This window comes from Thunnus albacares, chromosome 6 (genome assembly GCF_914725855.1).
Source record: "Thunnus albacares chromosome 6, fThuAlb1.1, whole genome shotgun sequence".
NCBI classification, from domain to species: Eukaryota; Metazoa; Chordata; class Actinopteri; order Scombriformes; family Scombridae; genus Thunnus; species Thunnus albacares.
Genome location: NC_058111.1, coordinates 29,025,076 through 29,043,616, shown reverse-complemented (window position 1 = coordinate 29,043,616; position 18,541 = coordinate 29,025,076). Strand labels below are relative to the sequence as shown.

Genomic DNA, 18,541 nt, shown 5'->3' with positions numbered 1-18,541 from the left:
CAGAGCAACATTAGGATTCATCTGCAGTCATGTTTTTGACCACTTTATGAATTTAAGTTCAATATTAACTCTTCTTTTGGTTTGGTTTTGATTTCCACCAACTTCTGAGGGAAATATCAAATGCTCTGTTATGTTCATCAACTAGCTACTACCTGCTGTTTGGTGATGGTCAAGTAATGTACAGTGGGATGAACCAAAGACGCTGAAAGATGCTAAAATACTCCATGGAGCTGAGGGGAACTGCAGAGTCTGGTAATAATTCTCTGTAGCTTTGTTACTATGAAAAACCACATTGTCATTTAATCCATTGTTGATATAAAATACTGAATAGAACAGCTTCAACACCATTATAATGTCAGATATGTGATTTAGAGGTGCATATTCTAAACACAATTTGCAATTAAATTAACAAAAACAGTTGACACAGCAAGTCTGGAGCTTTTGGGACAATTGCTTGCTTTGCCTTGTTGGTAAGCTAGCCTTGGGTAACGAAGTCCATCCATTTCAAAACCTACCAACTGCTATCTTTCTATTCATTTCACTGTGCAGTAGTATGCATGTCAACTTGCAGAGACTTGAAACTTGCTTGAAAAAGGTAATCCATTAAAATGAACAACATTTCTGCACCATTTTCACCACATTACCATACAAATCCAATGTGACTTTGACTAAAAGAATGCAGATCTGATGTTCACTGTGATGGATCACCTTTTATATGGTAGTTTCAGGCCATTGCAAACGGATTTTCATCCTTTAAGGACATGAATGGAAACCAATGGCTGCCTAGATTAAAGGAAGGAAATGGTGGGCAGGCATGTATGTATTTTGTAGTAAATGGCTTAAAACATAAAAAACACTGGTATGGCCCTTTAAGTCAAGGGGCTAGAAAATAGTCAGTGGACGCTCATCACAAGTGCAGTGTGTCAGAGGTGTTTGTGTTCTCCTGCAGGGATTGATGGTAGGGATTTGAGGCCCTTGTTCCTTTAAAGAGGGTTTAGTGGTCTCCTGCTAGAATTGCACTGAGTGTCTCCCATTTCCTAAAACTAGCTCTCAGCAGCAGGGTGACAGTACTTCAGCACTCCATGTGGCTCACCATACACTCCCATTCCCCTGTCATTTTCCCCTTCACACCTTCCTTTTTCTTGCTGTCTCCTCTCATCTTTTCTTCTGTCGCTATACTTGCTTTCTATCTGCCCCTAAACCTCCCTCCCTGTTATTCTCCTCTGATTGTGCTGTGCCAGCCCTCCACCTGCCTGGCTAAATGCTGTCCTTAAGCCTCCTGTGGACTTATGGAAGCCACGCGAGTGTGCGGCTGAGAAGAAAATGAAATAGCTCTCAAAAGATAAACTACACTGGCCCTAGAGAGGTGGTCCTCCTCTCCTCTCCCCCCGGCTCATCCCACCTTGTCTTTGCTGCACCATAGCACAAGGAGTTCTAAGGAAAGAGCAGTAGGTGAGAGTGAGAGAGGAAGACCAAAGAGAGAAAGATACAAAAAGAGTTAAAGGAGCTGAGGGTGGGTGGGTGTTTGAGTAGGGGGGCGGCTTAGAGTCTACACAAGACCCCATCCATCTTGTCTGCCCTCTATCTTCCACCGTGCAGGGAGATGGATTAGCTGAGCTGGTGAAGGGGTGGGGGTGGGGGGTTTAGCTAAGGAGTTTCAAGGAAGCCAACTGGTGATTTAGCTGTGGCGATTCACAGAAAAAGCATTCTTTGTGTCAACTAGGATCAAAATGTTGTTTTGTTACATTTTCCGAGTCCTAACCCTGAGTCCCTGTGTTAAGTTGAATGTTTTTGAATGTTTTCTCCTGTTATTATATGCTACATGGTGTTTTTATATCAAACTCTCTTTTTACTGCTATCTGGAATTAATTTTATGGTAAATTAAAAACCAAAATAATACTGACATGGTAGGTGTATATATAGGCAGCTTATTTCTGGTTGAATACGGTGTGTGAAATTTATGAAACCTGTAATGAAACTTTAGAATGGAAATACATTTAATTGCTAAGTGGAGGTGCAACTGTGAAGAAAGAATGCTGGATTATGTAAAAAATATAAGTAAGCCATGTGTGCACATGCAAACACAGACACAATGTAGCTGTGAACATTGCTGCTTTAAATATCAGTCTTCTTCATTGTGGACTGATGTAAACTGTAACATTGTAATTTTTAGTTAATTTTGTCCAATGGTTTAACCCTGAATCCACTATTTTATTTACATTAACTGAAGTCAGGCTTGTCTCAACAAGTCTAGTCTCCTTTCTGGAATATCATGGTGTTACTTTCTGTGTGTGTGTCTGTGTGTATGTACCTTGATATTCTTATCCAGGCTCTCGAGGGAGTTGATATCCAGTCCTTCTTTGCACGCCTGCAGACAGGATATGACTTTCTGACTCTCGATCTTCCCTGGTCGGATGGTCAGTCCAGATAGGCTGCCCCGGAAGTACTGAGTGAACCACGGCTTGGTCACCTCTCCACCTACACACATATATAAAGAATAGACTAAGGGTAATACTCCACTTTCTATGAAGTGATTACAATGGGTCACAGAAACATCTACATACAAGTAGTACAAGATATTAACATTCTTGGTTATGGTTAATCTAATTTAATCATCAGCACTGCATCAAATTTGTCTCTACTGGTTTACACACCACAAGGTCATCAAACTGGCAGTGACCTTGTCCAGTCTTATATGATTAGTCCTGATGACAACATCATGGCTATAATTGGCCTAAAGACTAAATGACTAAAGACTAAATGCTGTGTGTCCCCATCCTGTGACTAAGCGGCAGGGTGCTGCTGTGGAAGTGTGTTAGTCAGCCGGCCCATCCCAGCTAAATAAAGGTAAAGAAAAAGTCAACACATTTAAAGTATGCCCTCTGAACTCTGTAAAGGCCAATACCAGCAAGAGGAGTCTCCAAACCACTCATTAGCTGAAAGGTTACTAGCTCTGGGTTTCAAAACTTCACCTTTCCATTCCTTTCCTCACTTCTTCTTCCCTTCTCCAATTCTGGCTTTAATCCACCAAAGCACTAAAGATATAGAACAGTCCCTTTATCTAATAATCCAAACCCACTGTACGTCAAAAACATTTCCCAGATGAAGTGGAGCAATAACTGATGGGCAAAGATACAGCTAAGGTGAACACCAGGACCAAGAAACCTTCATTCTGTCTCTCTATTATATGACTATACTGTATATATAGCCTCTCAGCGCAGTTTGTAATGCACCTGCTCCCAAGTTAGAGGTAAGCAGCAAACAGTGACATTTTATATATTCTTTTCATACTTATTTTTCATCTTTGTAACCTTCTTTTGAGCCACTGTAGGTTGTAATTCTAGTGGACCATGGCTTCAAATCATCCAACTATCTTCAGCTCCAGAGTTGTGAATAAAACAACAATCACCAGTGTTGGAGGGAGAGGAGCAAGTTGCAGGCAGCAGAGGATGCTGCTGGGCACTCTGATGTTGATGCATTTAAGGAGATATTCTCTATAGGCCGCTAAATCAGCTTAATAAGACCATGGATGGTAGCTCCCATGTTGCCCTAGACTACTTTTTGACAGCCAGCTGCTGAAGGTGAATGTACACACCTTTCTTGACCTTTCTCCCTTGCTTAAGTATGACCTCCATTTAAACAATGCAACAAGAGATCCTTGCTATGCAATGAATGGCTTCCAGATCAGGTATCCTTTTACTGCCAAGTGACAAACTGCCAGAGGACACAATTGATCCTACCTCCAGTAAGCTCTGCTAATTTGTTCTGAATACTCCCACCTCATCACTCTAATGGCTTACTTCTTTTGCTTATTACAAGGCTGTGGCAGGTGGGAGTCTAGTCACGGCACAAACTGATGGGTAATACTATATGTTGGCACTGGAGTACTCGTGGGTGATAAGAGGGTAAAGACCAAAGCAGTGACAGTCAGCAGCAAGATACCCTTTCAAAATCAGAATCATCTTTATTGGCCAAGTGTGCTTATGCATGAAGGAATTTGACTCCGGTTTAGTAGCTCTCAATGTATTCACACAAAACACAATACAACACTCTTCAGAAAGATATACAGGAAATGTCTATAAACATGTGAAACTGTTTCTGTGAACTGTCAACAAGATACAAATAATACAAAGAAGTAAAGAGTGCGCACGAGTGCTGAGATAAATATTGAACGGTAAGAAAAAAAAGTGATGTTACTTTATATACAGTAGTAGGTGGTTACGTACAGTAAAAACAGCTTGTTCAAATATACAGTAATGAATAAAATGTATTGCACATTTTGTATTTTAGACTAAAATAAATATGTATAATTTGTAGTAACAGTGGGTATTATAGTGTTCCAGGGTTATTGAACAGCGACTATTGTTCATAAGTGTGATGACGAGGGGGAAGAAACTGTTCCTATATGTGGTGGTTGTTCATGTACAGTGTTCTGTAGCACCTGTCAGAAGGGAAAAAAGTTGGAACAGGTTTTGTCCAGGGTGTGAGGGGTCTGTGGTGATTTTCCTGGCTCGTTTCCTGACTCTGGAGGTGTACAAGTCCTGGATGGTGGGCAGGTCAGCACCAATAATCTTTTTTGCAGACCTGATCGTCCATTGTAGTCTGTTCTTGTCCAGGTTAGTGGCTGATCTAAACCAGACAGTGATGGATGTGTAGAGAATAGACTCAATGAATACAGTGTAAAACTGGATCAGCAGCTCCTGAGGCAGGTTATATTTCCTGAGCTGGTGCAAGAAGTTCATCCTCTGCTGGGCCTTTTTGATGACTGTGTTGATGTTGGACTCCCACTCCAGGTCCTGGGAGATTGTGGATCACAGAAACCTGAAGGATTCTACAGCCAACACAATGCTGTTGAGTACGGTGAGGGGGTCCAGCTGTTCAATCTCCCGTCTGGATGCTGACGCTGTCTCTTGGATTATGCCGATGACTTTTGTGTCAACTGCAAATTTCAGGAGTTGAACAGATGGGTCTCCTAAGGTGCAGTTGTTGGTGTAGAGAAAGAAGAGCAGTGGGGAGAGCACACATCCCTGAGGGATGCCAGTGCTGGCTGTCCCGGTGCTGGATGTGATTTCTCCCAGCCTTACCTGCTGCTTCCTGTCTGTTGGTAGTTTGTGATCCACTGACAGGTGGATGTGGACACAGTGAGCTGGGTGAGTTTGGTGAGGAGGATTTCTGGGATGACAGTATTGAATGTCAAGCTGGTTTACAAACAGGATCCTTGTGTACGTCCCAAAGGAGTTGAGATGTTGCAAGACGAAGTGCAGTCCCACATTGACTGGATCATCCACTCACCTGTTTGCCAGATAGGCAAACTGCAGGGGGTCCAGCAGGGGGCCAGTGATGTCCTTCAGGTGGGTCAACACTTGTATCTTGAGGGACTTCATTACCACAGACATCAGGACGACGGGTCTATAGTCATTCAGTCCAGTGATGGAGGGTGTCTTGGGGACCGGGATGATTGTGGAGTGTTTGAAGCATGAGGGGACTTCACACAGCGCCAGGGATCTGTTGAAGATCTGTATGAAGATGGGGTCCAGCTGATCAGTGCAGAGTTTCAGACAGGAGGCATGACACACTGTCTGGGCCTGGTGCCTTCCTGATCTTCTGTCTCTGAAAGCGCAGACACACATCCTCTTCACAGACCGTCAATGCCAGTGGGGAGTCAGGAGGGAGTGATAGCAGGTGGTGCAGCTAGTTGTGTGATGTCTGAGTTGGAGCGTTCATGTTTCACCTTCAGGACCATCAGTTCATTGTGAGGAGATCTGAATGAGAGCTATATGCTAGAGGCCTGGAAAAGGAACTAGAGCTTGCATGTAAGAGAGGCTATTGTGCACATACTGACTTTCATGAGACTGTAAGCCTCAGATCCCTCAGTAAGCAGAACTTTCCCATGCCATGCTTTGCCTTCACTGGCCATAATTTGTCTGAGTATGTGCTGATTGCTTTGGTCCTCATCAACTTGAGAAGTCAAAACAGAGATGGGAGATCAAATTCATGAATGCATACATTTATGCACTAGACCTTCTCTCAGGACCTTTATTAAAGTGCCTTACTCATGGAATCTTTATACTTTTATGAGAGTAAACCTTTAAGCCTGAACTTTAAAGCTTTTATAAGACCAAAACTTTAGCACACAAGGATGTGGACATGACCAAAGACCTAACCTGCAAGCAAGTCTTGCCAAGCAGCTGATGCAGTTCACTTTCATTCCACCCAGTGCTGTCCATTTTGGTAGTTACTGGAAGAATGAGAAATTTAATCTTTGAACCAAGAAATCCAGTTGGTGACTGAACAAGTGCTATACAATGTTCTGCGGTAACTGCAGGGGTTAGGGGAATACTCAATTCAAAATTCCTTGGCTACGCTTCAACAGACATTGCCAAGCTTGACAGGGTACCCCTAATTCCCTGCTGATGGTGCAGGCACATGTATCACTGCCCAAACTGATGAATCCAGGGTCTGAAAAGCTCAGTCAGTGCAGGTGGAGACCACTACTGGATATACTTTATCATGCCCTACTTTCCTGGTGTGAAAATGTGATAGAAAGACAGCAGCAACTTTCAAGTTAGAATCATCCCCATGATTGCTGACCTGCAGCTATATTGTGCACTACAGTCAGATCTTATAAAACCGCAAGATCACATTTGTATTTCTGTATACCAAACTATGCCAAACCCATTCTTTCCTCTTTCTTTATGCTTCACTTGCTCTCCCACTTTCTCCACCCCCTTCTTAACCCAGTTACTATTTTCTTCCTTTTTCCTGCCTTCTCTTAAGATATCCACCTATCCACTCTGTCCTACACTGACAGATGTTATCAATTTAGGCCGCGGCCAGAGGAACCATTAAGGGTCTCAGACAGAGGGTAAAAAAAGAGAGGCAGAAGAGAGGGGATTACTTAGACGCTGCGGAGTAGGAATGATATGGGTGATAAAACCGCTGATCATTCCACTTTACAGAGACTGGTTTTTTATGTGGTGTCAGCTCTCTTTGCCCCGCTCTGTGCAGCTCTCCTTACTCTATAGATCTTCACTCTCCTTTTTACTCAACTTTATTTGCGTCATTTCTAAAAGAGCAACAGATGAGACTGGAGAGGCTTGGGTGAGCTGGAAATAGGATCATTACTTAAGTGTAAGTGTGAGAAATAGTCTCTCACTTACTGTGTGATTTATTGTACATACCTGTATCAGCGCTTGTGTGCCTGTATTTACTCAGTGTTCTGTATATATACAGATATATACTTTTCAATTTATGCATGTGTGCAATCATCAATACTTCTTCCTGCATGCTTGCTGCTGCGATGAGGGAGGCCAGGGAGGCAGAGCCCCAGTGTGTGATTACACAGATGAGGAAAAAGAAGAATGAGGCGAGATGAGTGTGTTGCTCTTCGCTGTCTACTGTTACACACTTCTGATCACGAATACACTCTGCCAGGTCAGAGGGTAAATATAGGCTGACTGTGTGAAAACTGCACAGCCAGCACTTACTCTCAGAGGTGAGGGAAAAAGGATGGGCGGGGGCAACCATTCTATTAGAAAATAGAGAGAATGAAATCTACAAATGCAACCTTTGCAGTCAGAGAATTTGCTGCTTTGTTGTTTCTGGGAGTTGTACTAACGAGTTCTAAGTGTAGAGTTGTAGTTCATATGTGGCTATGCAATCAGTAAACCTAATGCACATTAATGGGCAATAATAGATAGTTTGCCTGTAATGTTCATACCTGTTTTGTCCATAAATAGGTATTTTCAGGTTTCGGCGACTATGATAATGACTGTTTCAGGAGTTTTACAAGAGTTAAAATCCTTATAGCCTAGACCATGGATCTTATGTGCTGATTGCACATGTAGTATGAACATGTCCACCTGTGCTGACAACCGGTATTTTGGAACAATTATGTACAATGAGGCCCTTTATACTTTCCACATCTGTCTAGACGCAAGCATCTACTAGGGTCCACAAGGTATAAAATTTTGTCATCTGCCCCTGTGGACATCCACATATATCCCATAATTATGACCACACAGACTGTATACATGGCCTTTAAGCATTGAATAATTCAACATTTTGGGAAATATTTTAAATGTAATATGTAATTATTTTCTTTCATCCCAAGAGTTAGATGATGATAGGGAAAATCTTGTAATCGTTGAATAACTGTTTAAGAGACTCCACGGGCTCCAGTTGATGCTTACTTGAATATATAACTCACCAGGGAGGGGAGAAAGAGGGAAACTTGGTGTCAGAATGAACTCTAATTGGAAAATAATGTGGGCAGTTGTCGTTACCCATCCAAGACTACTACCTTATCTCCCAGCCTGATGCTGTGAAGCTAAAACATCTCTTGTATGAGACCTTGGAGGCCATAGTCATGCCCTGTAGATAAACAGACTTGGCTCATAAATTGAACATTTCCATATATTGAACATTGAACATCTCTCCTTCACAAATGAACATTTTTTCCTCTCACAGATGAGGAGATTGATATCACTCTCTTATCTGTCTGTTGAGTATAAGGCTATAGCACGCAGCTGGTGCTCAGCTTAGAACCCAGCCAAGAAATAGTCTAGCACATAACCACTTCCTTTTTACACTGGTTTTTGTATGAATGGATGTCAAATTAGTGAGATTTAGAGGTGTTGGTAGGCAGAGTTTGTTACCTGTGGACAGTCAGACTAGCTGTTTCCCTCTGTGTCCAGTCTTTAAGCTAAGCTAACTGGCTGCAGCTCTATACTTATTGTACAGACATGAGAGTGAAGAAAGTGTATTTTCTAAAATGTTGAATCATTCCATTAAGGCCCTGATGTACTCGAAAATGGACAGGGATAACAGGGTGGACAGTGGCTACACATGCTGTTCTGTTTATACTACACTGAGTGTCTGCCTAGGCAGATGTATTCATACATGTGCAGTCTGTGCATAATGTCCATGCATACAGATGTCATAAATTCTAATTAAAGTATAATATGAACTTTACAGTATCTTGGTGCTTACAGCAAGCACAATAGTCTTGTCATTCCTCGACCAACAGCTTCAGTATATCACAGTTCGACCATACTGATATTTTAGGACAAACACTGCCGACAGTCCATAGTTTGTGCTAATATTCAGTATCTTTAAATTTGATTACACTTGTTATTTATGTTAAGTTAGAATATTATTCTCATCAGGGTTTTATTGACCTATGTTTATTGTAGATCATCTTAAGACATTTAAACTCATGCTAATAAAAACTGATTCATGTGTGTTAGCAGACTAGACTGGTTTCATTACAAATTATATTCATTTGCTGTGGTCAGGACAGAATCTATTTCCATTAGACAATGCTGACTGGCCAGTTAAGTGTTATGAACCATGAAATTACATCATGAAATTTAATTAAATATTGCAAAATATCACTGTTGCGTGCAACCATGCTGCTATTTTGAATTGACAAATCTTTTTTTATTTACTCTGTCATCCATTTGCACACTCTCTAATGCTGTCCTGTCTGAACTCAAAAATCCTCATTTGACAGTTTCTCTGTAATGCCAATCAAAAAAGATACAGAGATCAGGGGTAACTTCACTACTGCAGTTCTGCAAATGTTAAATTTTATTCTTAACTCTTTGATATACAACATGGGTCAAAAGTGACCTGACTGAGTTTTTATTTTCAATATCTTTGCGATAGATTAATTTCACCATTAAGTATTCCAGGTATTCCTCAATTAACTTGTTTTTGATCATCACAAATCTTTATTTTCATTTTCAAAAAAAAATCAAAAAAAAAATCAAAAAAAAAAAAAAAAATCATTTTTGTATCAGTACCCCTCTAATACACAACATGGGTCAAAAACAACCCATATTTATTCCCTATGGTATTTCATGGATGCCTGAGTGTTTCTTTGCCATATCTTTGATATAAATGTATTTTATCTTTTAATATTCCAGGTATTCATTAAATATCTTGTTTTTGATTACGACAAATCATTATTTTTATTTTTCCTTACTTACTTTATGAATAAGGATGTCAACAGTTAACCGTTAATAGGTTAACAACTGAGAATATTTTTGACCAGTTACACATGTAGGTCAATAGATTAATTTGCATACACACTCCACTAACAGCTAGACAATTGCATCATCAGGTATTCTTTTTTGAATGGATAAAGTAAAATCAACTTCTACATGGAGTGTTGCATTTGCATTATGGCTTGTTTGTAGCATTAATGTTGCTAGGCTAGCGAGTTTGTTAAAGTCTGTTTATAGTGAGTGTGTTAGTCAGTCAGCCCTAAAAGTGTTTCGTTAGTCCAGTTTAACCTGCAGGAGTTTCTGAAGGCTTGTGCAGCGTGTTTCTTTGCCATGGAGGAAATACATTCTGGTAAGTATACTGGTAAGTTCTCAAAAACGAAAGTAACGTTTCTTAAAAGTTAACTGGTTAGTTATTGGTTAATGGGTATCAGTCTGTGGAAAGCAAAATTAACAGAAACTGACATCCCTATTTATGGACAAACATAGGTTTTGTATTTCTACGTCACACATGGGTCAAAAATGACCCAAATGTACTCACTATGGAATTTGATAGGAAATTTTGATATTTGGAAATGTTTGCACTTAGGAACATATTTACCGCAGACAGCTATTCACCTGCCACACATTTCACAACCCAACATGGCTGCTTTTGCACATCTGATGCATGTGAGTCTTATTTTATAATTGTTTTACCTAAGAAAATATTTGATATCTTGTGAAAGATAACTGTACATAATATTTGAACATTAGGTTAACATATAGACTACTGACTGGGCTCCCTGGGGACCCCAAGAATAAACTTCTGTAAGAAACAACCATCATACCAAAATGTTAACTTTTTCTTCTCAAAACATTATTAATTATGTTATTATGTCATTATTAGTTAACATGATTAGTTATTAGAACAACTCTCCTCAAATCCTTCACATTGCATACCGATCCTTCTCGCCCTCTCAGTTTTATTTCCTTTTATTCGTCATATTCACCACAGTTCAATATCGATTTTATCAGTAATATCTGTATGTTATGTGTGACAAAGTGACAAATAAAAATATTTCAAATATTAAATATATTATTGTTTGGTCCAAATCACGGCTAAAACAATTATTTTAACAAAATTATTACTATAGTATGTCTTTATTTTTTTAAATCACACGCACACATGGGTTATTTTTGACCCGTGTGTGTAAACTGGATGCATTAATACAAAAACTATTTTTGTTCATAAAGTAAGAAAGGAAAAATGAAAATTATGATCTGTGGTTATCAAAAACAAAATATTTACTGAATACTTGCTATATCTTTTGAAATAAGTTGATTTCAAAAGATTTAGCAAAGAAACACTCAGCCCCGCATGAAATAACATAGGAAATGAATACAGGTTATTTTTGACCCATGTTGTGCATTAGACAGGGTTTGCATAGCTTGTGCATCAAAGGGTTAAGACCCTCAAAGCTGAGGCTACAGGAGTCAGTTTGACAATGAATGAGCTCAACATATTTGCAACCAAGTTTCTACATTTACACTCAGGGCCTTGAAAAGGCAATCTGCTGTGGCTAATGGCTTAGGTCAACATTTCAGTATTGCCTTTACAACTCTTTACTGAGGCTTAGCCCCAAACTAGAAAAGCAGAAATAGTCTCTGGACTCCCTTTTCTATTCAAGGCCCTTTTAATCTCTCTAAAGGCTTGCAGTATTCAATGAAAGAAATAGGAGGATAGTAGGAGAGGTGGGGGGTCAATGCTGCAGATGAAAGACACAGTAGATGACCTGCTCCTGCTCCCACACAAAAAGATATCTTGGCTCTTTATCTGAGGCTAAGCATCACTGAACAGTCTCATTTGGGCTATCAAATCAACTGTGTACTGTACTGTGTGAAAAAGTGCCCTTTCTTCTACCCTTGTGTAATTAGTGGCAGCTATCAGTTTAGAGGAGAATTTAATTGTACGCCTTCATTCAGACTGGTTCAGTCATTTGTCAAAGACAGACAGAAGAGCCCTTCTTAATTACATTGTTCATTCAAGGCCAAGGAACATGTTCCACACTCAATGACTCCCTTAGTAATAATACTTCAGAAAAAATTATTCATATTCTTGAACAGAGAGGAAGTTGTATTCAAGCTGCAGAATACCTCAAACACCTCATTTCACTGAGACTTTTACATCAAACTTTTGTTTCATTTATGGGTGTTTCTCTTTCAATTACCTACAGGATTAACACATTCTATTGGATGAAATGAAGTGAATATCTACACTCACGCTCACATCATTATCACCATAATTACCACCATGATCACTACTGACATCATCATCATCTACGCTCGGCTCTGCCGCCTCACCTTGCCAGCAGGCACCGACTGTCAGCTGTACATCAATCTGCGAGGGGTGGATGGGCCAGTCGTCTGTCACCAGGTAGGGGTCATAGGTCACTCCATCCACATAGAGCGTCACCACTGGAAACTCTACATTGATGACGTAGTAATGCCACTCCTTATCACAGATCTGTCAGAGAGAGAGAGAGTCATAAATGGATATGGAGTCATTTTATTAGTCATCACTTAGCAGCCACAGATGTTTGTCTCCTTTTGGAAAAAGTATACTGCTGTGCAGAAAAAATAATTTTTTTTTCTTGATGACTTCCAATCCAGAAATCAAACATCAAAATCCAATACAACATCCAATACATCCCACCTGAGAAATGCTTGACTAGCTACTGAAAAGTATGCATATTTTTCTTTCCCACATTTTCTATTTTATTTTAACAGTTAACATATATGTTATGCGTGTTTTATCTTCCTACACGGTTATTGAAATGTTATTTCAAAGTACAGAATACAATTCTGGTGAAAAAGCACAAAATCCCTGTTCTGAATTTATGTTTTTGGCCTAAATCTATCAAATTTGAGAATTTTGACCCTAAAAAATATCAGAATCAGGCTTAAAATAACCTCACCATGTGCAATTTGTGTGTAGCTATACAATGTAAACTCAGGTGGTATAAACCACAAACTTCCCCAGAACAATACTGAGGACATGACCTCAGTGTCCTGGTAGCTACAGCTATAGTGAGAAGTACAGACTTCAAGTAACACAAAAGTACCAACCAGGTATTATTTCCCTTGAAATTACCATGAAGCAAAGAATTCAAATTCAATGAATTTGAAGTGGCTTGTATAAATCCACTTTCACACCTTGTTATATCTGACTGATTGTTCACAGGCTAGAGACTGCTACAGTTAAGAGAATAAGTTCAAATTCTTCAATATAAAATGCATTAAAGAGGACCTATTATGCTCATTTCAGCTGTAAAATTTTATTTTTGGACTCCACTTGAATAGCTTGGGATGATTCACAGTTAAAAAAACTCCTTATTATTTTATATTATTATTATATCATTATTATTATTTATCTCGTACTGGCCCTTTATGCAGCCCCTCAATATACATAGTTATACACACCAAAAGTAGAAAAAAACGTTGGAAACCCAGCGTTCAGAGCAGCCTGGAGCTGCTGCTTTTTGCTCACAGGGATTACTGCTACATACGTTTATCTCGTTATTTGACACGTCCACTTTTAACATGAACATCCGACATTGTGACATTATATATGTCTGAAAATAAGGAAAAGCATAATACGTCCCCTTTAAAGAAGAACTAGAAATCTCGCCTTGTGGTTGTATGCCTCAGCCAACCATTCAAGTGGCAGTTTACATCCATGTCTGTCAGGACTCATATAATATTATAGTGAAGACTTTGAAGGAATTTAATAAAATGTATTAAGTGTATATTCCTTCATGTTCACATTCTTGGCCAATAAAGCTGATTCTGATAGAACACAAAGTTGTAGCCATGACAGTAGACGATGCTTCAGATATGGATGTTGCTGCAAAGAAGCTACAAATACTAAAACGTGGATACTTCACACACATCTTCAACCTGGCAGCACAGAAGATCTATACAATCACCACAATCTCCAACAAACAATAACTAAACCCTATCCAAGGTGGACACCAAGATTAGTGTCACCAATTCAGTATCTGTCTAAATGTGAAATATGGTCACAATCTCCCCTTCTGTTCCTGAGTTATGGTGTTGAATAATGGCCAGAAAGGTGTTTTTGCAGAACATTATAATGTCACAGTGACCTTGACCTTTGACCACCAAAATTTAGACAGCCTTTATTGCCATTTGTTTGCACACAGTACATTTAAAAACATACAATACCGAAACAAATCCTGTCCTTGGTCTTCCTCCTTGAGTACAAAGCTCCCTGATCCCCCCAAAAGAAAAACAATTTTGAGATGATTCGAATGATTCTACAGAAACAAAGTGCCAGGTGTTAACATCAGGAGCACAGAATGGCCTCATATATTAGGTGTGTGGGGTTTTAGTATTGTTTGGATTATTCTCAACTGCAGCACGATCCATCATCTTACTTTTTTTTATAACCATATCTGAGTTGGAACAAGAGTACAGTTGTCCCAGCTAGCTGTTTCTTTCCCATTTAAGTGAGAAGATGTAAAATTAAAAAGCAAACACAAACCAGCACAACAGTAGGCCCACACTTGGGACAAATCGTCTGAAAGGTTAACAGATGGACATGAACACACACACACACACGCATATATATATATATATATATATATATATATACACACACACACACACACACATACATACATACAAACATACATACATACATACATACATACAAAGTTTTTCCCGTCAGCTTTTTGTAGGCCTGCACCTTCATTCTTTGCTGGTGCATTTGGAAGTTTTTTTTTGGCACACTGCTAGAAGCAATCACAAACAAGACTTTGAATTATTTTGACTTCTTGTCTTTGTCACCCAGAAATCATGCAAAGCGGCATTAGTTAGTTTGATGTCTTGTCACTTGTCACCTCTTGAGATCCTTTTGTACCAATAAAAATAATCTATGGTGCAGTGACTCAGTTAGAAGGGAGGTTTTTTTTTCTATTACAGCTAACTCTTGTGATTTAGGGCAAAAAGACAGCTGTACCTGAACTCTTGGCTTGTGATGTTTTAAAACTGAATGGTTTCCTCTGTGCTTAAAGCTCACTAAAATGCATTAGTACGTTACCTTTCTAACCTCCTCTGAAGAATGCTTGACTGTGCCACTCATCAGCATGCTTGACCATTTACTCTCGCCTTGCTGTGCTTTTTAATTGATTGCACAAGCCCACTCATGCCTGTCCGTGTGTCTCTGAGTATATCTGTCTTTCCAGTCTTTTTTTTTTTTTTTTGCTTTAGGCTATGTTTTTATCTCAGTAGTGCCAACACTCATCGGGCCATGCTTCACCTCTTCCTCTCAGCTCCTCTGATATAACCTGGGACAGCCTTTGAACACTTAGCCTTGGGTAACCTCTCTCTCTAATGAAGAGCGCTCCACAGCCTGCTTATTAACACCGTGCTAGCACAGCAGATGGGAGTTCTAATCAATCCGGTTCATTTTCGCTGCTATTGAGGTGCGAGATACAACATCTGGCCTAATGGTGATCATTCTGCACAGCTGCTTAACACATATGTGGAACGTCGATCTGCTGGGATCCAGAATCGGGTGGGGATAATCTGATTGTGGTGTTGATGGTTTTGCAAATATGACTGATTCTGATTTGCTGATTTGACTGACTTTGATTTGCTGGTTAAATATATAAACACATCCAAACACAAGGTACACCTTCCATTTCTATGCATCTTGTGTACAGGCTGTCTAGAAATGATTTTGAGTTGTCTTCACTCCAGGATACATATTCAACACACTTGGCTTGTGCTCTTAATCCCTAACGTGTGTTGCATCATCAACTGGATTTTTTTCAATCTTTTTCCATCACATTATTAAGTGTGAAGTGTAAAGCATTCGTGTACACACACACTAATCCCTCTGACATTTACACATGCAGACTATACCCTCGCCTGTTCGACGGTTTCCTCCCTGTTTCTGCTGTGCAGTATTTCAAAGAGAGCTCAAGCTCATATGGGATCTGAGTGCCTACTGGGTGACTTCCTCTTGCTGGCTTCAAAGGGGAGACGGCGCAGAGCTCTTGCCCAAGAGGAGGCTGTCTCTGCCGGGTTGGAATGTCAGTTGGAGATCCCTCTAAGGGATAGAAGGAGGGAGGGAATAATGTAGTCATATATATCAATACAACTTTTTTAAGAGGAAACGCTTGTGATTTTAGAGTTACACTGAAATGGGTATTTGAAGAGTGATATAAATACCAGTATTCTTAGAGTTAAGCTTGTGATGGCTAATATTTTTTCGGAAATTTTAAATCTTGAATTTTAATGTTTTCCAAGATTAGAGGATTGTAAAACCTACTGTCGGACAGCAAACACTTCTGAAACAGCACTTAGATCATCATGAGTCACTAAACTCTATTGAAAGCCAGACTAATGAACATTAGAACTGTAGGTGTAGTCTGACCAGCAGGATGTAGACTGTGGGTATGAGCCTGCCATTGCCATATTTCAGTTGTAATTCTCCTCCTCCCCTTCCGCTACATGAAACAACAACCTCCGAGCTAGCAACCTACCTGCTGAAAATGGCAAGTTTTGATGAAGATTTGGATTGTGCAATAAGGCAGGCCTGCTTGATTTTTTCGATGACTGGTTGTAAAGATATACAAAGAATTGTTTAGAACGTGTTCTGACACGGTCATCGTCGTTCACATCGTTGATGTGAACCATCTTTTAACTCTGGCAGCGGCATGCGGAAGTGACATTGACTTGTCAAATATCCTGATCTGTTCCACTTCACAAGTGCTTCTGTTTAATAACGTTCTGATCTACATACAGCTATGAAATCGTCTGTGGTTTTAACAAGTCCAGTGAACTCCTCCAGAGCTGAAGTATAGGCAGGCTTGACCTTTAGGGCACCGATGATCAAGTTATGTTTGTCTTTTTTATGAGTAAAAGTTGTATCATGTAGTCGACATACATCTTTTACTGTTTTATGTGATGTTTTCTTTTGCAGGGATTTAGACATGTTAATGCCAGGGCTCGCCTTTCTACGTGTAAATGCTCCACCAAGACCAGTCCCCTCCCCTCCGACACTATTTTGCAAGGGCACCGCCACTGCATCCCAGGCTTAATGCCACCCAAGATGACTGTGATTGGTTTAAAGGGATACAAACAAGCCAGAGCATTTTTTCCCCTATAGCAGAATGGTAATGGGTTCAGTCAGACCTTTCTCCAGTGTGGCACAGCGCTAAAACGAAGTGTGGAGAAAGGTCTGGCTATGCAAGACTACTGTAGGTTAAAGTTAATGAGCCAGTTAGTGTAGTCAGGAAATGTCCATCCAAGATTTGGTACAAAATGTCATTTTGCAAAAACAATAAACAATTTGCTACATTTAATGTTGGCCATCATTGATGTCCTGCTGTTTGTAATAGGTAGTATGTAATAATAGTAGAGCTGATGCAGACAAAGAGTTAAATAAGTTAAGGAAGAGTTGAACCAAGCAAGCTCATTTTGGCTGCTATACAGAGATACATTTTTTTGATTTACAATGTGGCTGATTTACACTTCTGGCTTTAAACATGGCTACAGACTTTAAATCAGATTTCCACCAGTAGCTGTTCTAAGTTCTGCATCGAAACAAAAACTCCAAGATTATGAAGAACTGCACTCACACAATTAAATAATCATGCTGATAGAGGTGGTTAACTTTCAGACTACAATGAAATGCAGACCAGTGGTTGGAGATGGTACAAAAGTTTGGCATCTCGTCAGAAAATTGATTGGAGCTTGAGAGAACAGGTGCACTGCTATGCATGGGAAGACGCCAGCTGGACAGATGGAGAAACTTTGTTGTGTGAGTGTTGTGTGTGTGTGTGTATGTGTGTAGGGGGAGGAATCAGTGTCCATTACAAAACCTGAGGACTGGAAGTAACTCACAGAACCAGCCACTGTGGCACGAGCTCAAAGCCACAGATTACTTTGAGTGCATGTACATGTGTATAAAGGGGGTGTGTGTTTGTGTCAGCCAGAACGAGAAACAGTGATTCCACAAGGATGCACCACTTGTAATAACACCCACTCGCAAACAGTCATGCATACGCAAATGCACAGACATCAATCCGACACCATTAAGTGTCAACTTCAAAACTTCAAAGCCAAAGTTAAAGTTTAGGAGAGTAGCTCTGGCTCGCCTTGCTTATGAAAGCAAAGCAAAAAGTTTTGTATTCCCCGAATTCTCCACTTTCCTTTGTCTCTGCTTGATGCAAATTGACAGACGGAAGGAATGAATGAAATAAATACCACACAAACAAAGGAGAGGGAGGACGTGAAACAACCAGAGGACAAAGAAAAGAAAGAGAGAGAGGGAGGTAGAGAACGGAAACATCACACATCAAAGATCTTCCATCATCTCTTGGGGCACTCTACGGCGAGAAGAAAACAAAATTGCTATCTGCCCCCCTCTATCTCACTCTCTTCCTCTCCTCTCAGTTTATTTGGTCTCTTTTCTTCTTTGCCTGTCTCTCCAGTAGAACCTGACTGTGGGAGTTGTTGCCTCA

General features: G+C 40.0%; 1 protein-coding gene across 3 annotated transcripts in view; it reads right to left on the bottom strand.

Annotated features, from left to right (window-relative positions):
• LOC122983827 (calsyntenin-2-like) overlaps nt 1-18,541 on the bottom strand; it is a 242,844-nt gene that overhangs the window by 18,499 nt on the left and 205,804 nt on the right. For all 3 annotated transcript variants that reach the window (XM_044353950.1, XM_044353952.1, XM_044353951.1), the window contains exons 9-10: nt 12,348-12,510; nt 2,312-2,478 (exon numbers count right to left, since the gene is read on the bottom strand). In XM_044353950.1, coding sequence (XP_044209885.1) covers nt 2,312-2,478; nt 12,348-12,510 — 330 coding nt within the window. The remainder of the gene's footprint in view (nt 1-2,311; nt 2,479-12,347; nt 12,511-18,541) is intronic.